At 44.6% G+C, this 7,713-nt stretch overlaps 1 protein-coding gene across 1 annotated transcript in view; it reads right to left on the bottom strand.

The window, feature by feature from the left end:
- Positions 1 to 6,470: 6,470 nt before the first annotated feature.
- The window catches only part of JADE3 (jade family PHD finger 3), a 46,582-nt gene continuing 45,339 nt past the window's right edge, over positions 6,471 to 7,713 (bottom strand). The window contains exon 11 of the mRNA XM_050902402.1: positions 6,471 to 7,460. Within this exon, the coding sequence (XP_050758359.1) occupies positions 6,568 to 7,460 (893 nt within the window). The 3' untranslated portion in view covers positions 6,471 to 6,567. The remainder of the gene's footprint in view (positions 7,461 to 7,713) is intronic.

Below are 7,713 nucleotides of genomic sequence, written 5' to 3'. Positions count from 1 at the left end.
AAGAATGTAGTATGTGGCCCTTCCCAGTGCAGCCAGCTTCTCAAGTGTTTCACAAGCACCCCTCACACTGTCACACGTGCACCTCCAACTTCTTTGCCACAGGAGCACCTGCAAGGGCTAATTCCTGCTACCTCGAGTGCCTAGCCAGTGCCTTTCCAGCCCTCTGCTCTGTCCTTAGAGCAGCCAGGGAACAGGGCGCTTCAGAAAGCATTCTCCAGTGGAGCACAGCCAAGACATTTTTCATTAATGCCTTACTTTTCTGCTCTTTGTACCCCACGTGACCTGGATTTGCATTTTGCTTGCCTCAGGATAGAGGAGAAAAAAAAAAAAAAAAAGGCATTGATATGTGCTACAGCAGCTGCAAAATTATAGCCACAACGGAGGCCATGCAAGGGAGCCAGGACTTCAGGGAAAGGCAGCATCTTTCATTCAAGTAGCTGATTTAGCAACAGTGCTTTCAGTGTTCGCAGCTTTCAGGCACGCAAGCCCGTCTTCAGGCCCAAATCAGAAGCAAACTTCAAATTAACTGCAGGTTTGGGGTGACTGCTCTGAGCTTAATTTAGCATGTTCAACCAGACAATTCAAGAGCAGTCTGTTTTCTGTATTAGCCATTCGTAACAAGTGTAAACTACAACTTGCTTATGGATATCCGCATCACTTGGCTCATCCAGCTTTTGGCCTCTGTGCTTCCTTAAGCCAGGAGAGACGGCTGGCTTGTGGTAGAAGGAATAATCAGAAGGGAGAGAGTAAGGCAATGCCCCTGCTCCATTTTAGAGGAGATAACAGAACAATGGCTGAGCCATCGGTTTTAAGGAGGGGAAGTACTTTAGTCAGGCTCCATTCAACCAGATGCAAATGGAGCCTAAAGTGCCAGTGATGCCAGGGCAGGGGTTCCCAAACTACTCAGCACCACTCCTCTGAGATAAGAGAGATGGAACTACAAAGGAATGCAACCAGACACCGTGGTTTCAGGTGAAGTGGGTGGGCTAGTTTAGCAATTTCCCCCCCCCCCAATATCGCTTTCCCTCACTAGGGCCTGCACCTCCAAAGGTATAACCAGAGCCATTTTTCCAAATGGCATGCAACACATTTTCTTTTTATAGGTACTACTCCAGTGGACTCGTTGTGGTTGCTGAGACCACAGAAAATAAGAAGAGCGGCATATCTTGATGTCGGTCACAAGCACAAGGGCTTTTGGATGACCAGGAGATTTCTTGAAGGCATCTTTCTTTATACATTACTGTTGTGCTAGGTTTTAAATTCTTCCTCAGGACACTGGCCCACCAATTTGGCCAGCAGAACATCTCTGGAGCTGTTATGGAACTCTGTCAAAATACACCTTGTGTCTCTGCCTTGCCCAGTGCTCTTCCTCGGGGTGAGGGCGGGTGGGGCAGCACCTGGGGAAAAACAACAGAAACTGGAAAAAATGTCTTGAGGGTTAAGCCAAAAGAAACCATAAAGGTGTCATTACAGAGCCTACCTGGAGATTTAAAACAATGTCTCAGATAAGGCAGCCTAGGCGAGGCAGATACCCAGCTTCAGGGCTGCTGAGAAAGCAATGGGAAGGCAGGGAAGGTCTGCCCACCCTGAAAAAAAAGAAGAGTCCCAGAGAAAGGGCAGGGCAAGGTGGATCCAGGAGGTTGTCCCAGCCAGAAGCAGCCTACTGGAGAAAGATTATCTGGAAGCTGTACTCACAGAGGCAGGGAAACTAATGGGCAAATATCCGAGGCTGCTTCTCCTTACACAACAACGTAGTCACGCAAAGTTATCCAAGTTATCTGCAGAGGGGTTAACTTGAGGAACAGAAATAGGCATGCACATCTGCTATTTTCAAACAACTTATCCAACTGCTATGTAACATTTTGTTTCAGAAAGCTGTGCTTGCAGTCACTTTAATCCACTTCTGTCATATCGCTGCAGAAAAGTCCAGCGGTTGTCAGATGCGCTGACTTGGTCAGGAGTGGAGCCCAGGAGCAGTTATCCCAGGATGGTCCCTCCAAGAGGGGTATGTTGCAGAATTGCACCTCGGGGGGGGTGGGGGGGGAGTGTAAAAGCCTGTTCAGCCATGAAGCTGGCATAAAAGAAGATTCAGAAGCAGCAGTAGCAGGGCATCTCTCATGAAACCAGAACCCGGAAGTCTGTGAGTCTTCACCTCTTCCTAAAGAAGCCACATTGAGGCACTCTATTGTTTTCCATCTCTGCCCTTCCCCAGTATTTTTCCCTTGCACGCCAAGCTCCCAGGTTGTGCAAGCAGCTTCCTTTTGCTCATTAATTCACGTCAAAAGCATGTTTTCCCAATAGATGTGTCAATTGCCTGCAGTGCTAAACCTTCACAAGTACTGGGATCATCAAAATTCACAACGATCAAAATGACTGGTTTCGCAGGATTATCTTTGCAGCTCACAGAGGCAGGCTTTGAACACTTGGTAACGCTCAGTCCCTCCCAGATATCAGATACACATCATGTGTCTGCAGTACAGCCTGTATGCCTAGGCCTAGTCATCAGTGAGGTACCACATCAAAATCAAGTGAACGTTTCAGGCTTGTTTTTAATAGTTAAATGTTTGTAATTCCTCCTTCTATGGTTTGGGATTCATGGTGCAAACATTCTACAAATGACATACGCAAGTTATAGCTGAGAAACATTTCTTTTTGGACAAAGGCATAAATGATGGTGCTGGGAATCACCATGCAGCCCCTATTAGTGCTTGTGAGAGCTTGGCCCAGTTACCATCAACAAGTAACCACACTTACTTAATTGTAAAGACTCTGCAAACCAACAGCAGCTGTTTCCAAAATAACGGGGATACCAATTTCCTTCCTTGGCCCTGTCTCTCCCACATCCCAGCCACAAGCAGACTGTACTTTCAAAGGGAATGGGAGGCCGCCAGTCAGAAAGTCACAAAAAGGAAGTCTGTTGCTGGAATCTGTTGCAGGAACGCCTTTAGGGAAGGAGAAATCCTGGTCTTGAAAAATGGCTGACAATCCAACACTTACTGCTTCTTCCTAGTGCTGATTTTTCCTCTCCTCTGTATGCACCTTTACTGCCTTTTTCCTTTTTTCCTCCTGTTTTCTTTTCAGCCGAGGGACTTGTTGCTCCATTTCACCCAACCAACCTCCAGCTCCGCTCTGGGGCCACCTGCTCAGCCACTTCTGCCCGTACGCCAGGCCACGAGCAGGTTGGCCGCCCAAGCTCATGGCTCGCTCTGCCGCTGCCTGACCTGCCGCAGGCAGGAGGGTCACTGCTGCCTTCAACATGTGGACTGCAAATCCCTCATCCCTCTTGAACACTGCCAGCTACCAAGCCAATCAGAGCAGGGAGGGATGCTATCGGATCAGAGCAGGAGAGATGCTACTAGATCGGTTGTGCAGCTACACCTGCTCCTTTCTCTCAATCTTCCTCCTCTTTTTTGCTTTCTCCCCTGCTCTGGCACAGGAAGCAGCTCCTCTCCTACAGCAAGGTATATCACAGCACCGGCCTGTGGGAGCAGGGGGAACTACAGCAACAGGTCATGCAAAACCGACATAAAACATCAACCCGGGAACTTGCTTGCACTCATTTGTCCTTTGCACACGCACGGCAATAGCTGGCACAACAAGTATTCAGTTGTGCATGTGTGCGAGTGTACAAGAGGGATGAGACAGAAGGCCTGGCTAGGGCTCTTCCTCTATAACATAATTTGTCCAACCAGGGAAAAACAGTCATACTAAGGCATAAGCAAATATATTAAAAAGTGAGACCAGGGCAGCAAATGATCTGTTACATTTGCTCAGCTAGGCAGAAACAAATGCCAGGCTTGGACTATTTGCTATACACAGCAAATTAGCGTCCAGTGACTCTTTTTTGGGAGGCTGAAGGAGAAAGATTTTCCTTGACACTTCAACTTGTTAAAGTATTGCCAATTCTGCAGAAGTAATTTACTCCTGGTGGACACAGTACTGCTGTTAGACTGATGAGTTTAACAACCTGCCAGACACAGAGGGTAAAGCCCTGAATAAATCACAACAAATGAAAATACTGTTAGCAGTTTCATAATTTAATGAAAAAGTACTTGTAAAAAGGGGACATCTGAAAAAGACTGAGTCCATCTTGGAAAATTGAATATATATATATATTTATATATATAAAACAAAATGCAAAAACACAAAAAAAAATTGACAAATAAGGTTAAGAGGTAATACTTCAAACAGTTAGCCACCAAACACACAATAAAAACTAGCAAATGCACTTTGGGGACAATACTTGAGAACTACATAACCAAGGGCTCCTTCATATATCTATTAAAATCATGTAAAAATTAGCAAAACCATTGCCCAGACTGGAAACAACTGAATTAATAACCCCAGAAGAGCAAAAACGCTGAGTTTTGCTGAAGCACCATTTTCCCTCCCTTCTGTCATAGGCTTCTGGCCACAAAATAACATGAACGCTTTGCTGACCTCTCAGATAAGTGTTCCCAATACAAGCTTCATAAAATTTCATGACCAGCGAGAGAGGATTACTAATAAATATCGAAGGAGAACTAAGAGAATCAGAACTGGAATACAAATGAACAGACATTTGTTTACTTATTCTGAATGACCCATGGCTTAGAACACAAAGCATTTCCCGTTAAAATAAAATATGTGGAAACCTAAAATGCTACTGCATATTTACACCAAAAGAAATAATTTTGAAGATACAGCTCTAGAAAGATCAATTACACAAATATACATAAAATCAAGAAGTGAAAAAAAAAAAATTTAAGATGCATGAAGCAAACAGAGCAGAATTGCCAAGTATACTTTTTTTTTTTAAATTTCACTACTGAAAAGTCCTCCAGCCCCTGACCTGCTAGTCCTATTGCAACTAGGGAGATTTCAAAGTTTAAAACAAATCTAAAAATGTCGTTGCCATTTCCCAAGCTAAAAGCAATAAATTAAGATCATGAAGAAAAACAGGTGGTGGTTTGGATTCTGCATAGTCATCCTCACACTGGGTGAGGAACACCTTTTGTTTCTAGACAAAATGAACCCTCAACAGAACGGAGCCGTATGACGTGCCCTATACAACCTACAGCCCATTTCAGCCAGTGATGTGGGGACAGAGGATGTTGTGTATTTATGAAATGTACAGCATTTCAGAGAAAAACAGTGCAGTTACTTTGTTGATCACACAACATCATCTGGAAAACAAGAAGTTTGTTTGCATTCAAACAAAAATCCCCCCCTGTCATTGAAACGAACAGAAAAGGATTCCCTTCCCTTCTCGCTTCCTCAGTACCGGCTGAAATTTTATCGTACTTAACAATTGCTAATTTTAAAGGACATACAAAAAAGTGTTAGTTTGGGAAACAGCAACTGATCCAGAGGTTGAAAAGCAGCTTAATAAAATAATAGATTTTCAGCAATTAAAAAAACATACTCCAAATGATGACTGGCTAAAATTTTACAGACCTAGATGCCAGAAGTAAGGCTCCTACGCCTGTATTCAGGCAACTAGGGTTGAAAATTTGTGCCTGCATAAAAAGTTCAGACAAAATTATTTCTAATTCAGCTTATTTTAAAAATACCAGGTACAAACACCTCTGGACATGAAATCTCAGTTTCAAGAGGAACCTGGCATCACCGGTGATTGCCTAAATTTAAGTGTCAAATAGCATTTTTCTTTGAAGTAGTACATCTACTTTTGTAAACACTATCCACAAAATTAGCCATCTGTACTTGTTAGCTGGGTAAAATATTTACAAGTGCATCCCACAACAAGCAACTATGTACAGAGATTAGAAAAACTGAAGTACTAGAAGTTGTATATTTACAAAATAAGCAAATTATTGTGAAAAGAAACACAACCTTCAGCAAGAGCAGGGAACGGGGGCACGTCTAGAGGTCAGCGAGTTTGGCAGCGCCAGCGACGCCTGCTTCCACCCTCCGCAAGGAGTCTGCAAACACCACTGCAGTTCAAAGCCTCCTGCAGAAGAGGATCGTCACTTAGTAGTCACTTTGGGCCTGATCCAGCAGAGCACACCGGCATGCGCTCGGAGATCTGAGCACAAACGTTCCCGGGGGAAACCATCAGGACTTTTAACATGCTTAACTTCCTAACACATCCGCAAGTGCGTTGCTGGATCAAAGCCAGACTGCAGGTGCTGTAAGAATGCAGTTTCAGTGTCTCCGTTTGCAGTCTCTTGCAACACGTTAGAGCAATGCAAGGACTTCTTTAATACCTGCCCACCACCACAAGATTGACATAACATGAACACGTTGCCTCGCACATAGGCTGGCAAGGGGGAAGCAGTTTCCCGAATTTACACAAAGATAAACTGCTTCGTGCTCTCCCAGATGTTACCTTCTAATAAAACACATCGATTTCCACATGACTTTGCAATAACTGAGTTAACCTTGCGAAGACTGCAAGCCAATTCACAGTTGAACAAAACTACTCTGATTTCTCTCCCCTCCCCCCATCCCCTACTGCAGCTCTTCCTAACGTAGGTCCTGGACTAATTTCTGGAACCTTTTGATGCTGAGCTTTGCACTGGTACACTGGAATACATAAAGGCTGAGTTACCCCGTGGGGGCTTCTAATCACCTTTGTACTGAACTGTGAGAAATCATATTCTTTTTGTTTCTATTGTGACAATCTCTTCCAAAGTCCTTACTTGGGCTTTCTCTCTCTGAGCTACTTCGTCTTAACCTCACTTGCTCTTTGTTTTCATCACTTTCTGCTTCAGAGTCACTTAGCTCTAAGTCAGGACAGTACCCATCGTTGTCCTGGTACGGAGCACCTTCAAGCGTTTGCTTGCTCCACAAGCGATCTTTTGTTGCAAGTCTTCTCGTTGGCTTTTCACAGCACCGGAGATCTTCCGTGGTCCTCACCAGACTGTTGGTAGCCTCTTTAAAGGACCGGCTAAAATGTTCTATGGTGGATTTTCTGAAACTGCTCTGGCTGGCCAAGTGAGCTGTGAGCATGGACTCTTGTTCGTAGGGTGTCTGGCTGGAGCTGTCTCTCTGGCTCACGTCTCCAGCCCTGCCCATCAGACCATTGGACTTGGCTGCCAGCCTCGAGTTCTCCTGCTGCACCCGCCCATTCCCAATGGAAGACTGTCCATGCAAAGCAGCCTGGAGCGCTAAGGGCTTCCCGGACGGCTGGCCCCGGTAAAACTCCGCCATCTGTGTGGGGCCAGAATCCTTCGCCTCGCTCCGAGGCTTGCCGATCCCTGCCAGCAACCCGTTACTTCTGCTGTCGTGCTGATACCTGGAGTAAGATTTTGCTTTAATTTCAAATGATTCCTTTGACATCGGCATGCTCCGTTTGCTGTAAACAGTGCTGTTGTTGTCAGGAGAAAGCGGTCTGTTGCCAGGCTTCAGCGAGTTATTTTTGCAATCTCCTAGTGCTGATTTGGGCATTTTTAACTTCAAGGTGATCCTGGGAGGTGGGTAGAACAGTGTGTTCTCTAGTGCACTTGTCAGGGTATGGCCTACAGGAGAAAGAGACAAGGGGGCAGAAGAAAAAAAGGCTTTTTTTAAAAGAGGGTAATTATTTTGTTATCTGTAACAAGTTTTATAGTCCATTAGAAGGTCATTCAACAGTAAGAAGCATTTGCAAACAATTAGTGTGAAATTATTTTAGGACATTAAAGAGAAGTTGGGATAATGAAAACTGTTCCAAATTATCCACCGTTTCGGAATTTAGGTAAGCATTTTAGCATTTCCATTAAAAACAACAACGTG

The sequence above is a fragment of the Gymnogyps californianus genome, chromosome 1 (assembly GCF_018139145.2).
Source record: "Gymnogyps californianus isolate 813 chromosome 1, ASM1813914v2, whole genome shotgun sequence".
In the NCBI taxonomy this organism is placed as follows: Eukaryota; Metazoa; Chordata; class Aves; order Accipitriformes; family Cathartidae; genus Gymnogyps; species Gymnogyps californianus.
Note: the sequence above shows the minus strand (reverse complement) of the source record. Positions and strands in the feature narration are given on the sequence as shown.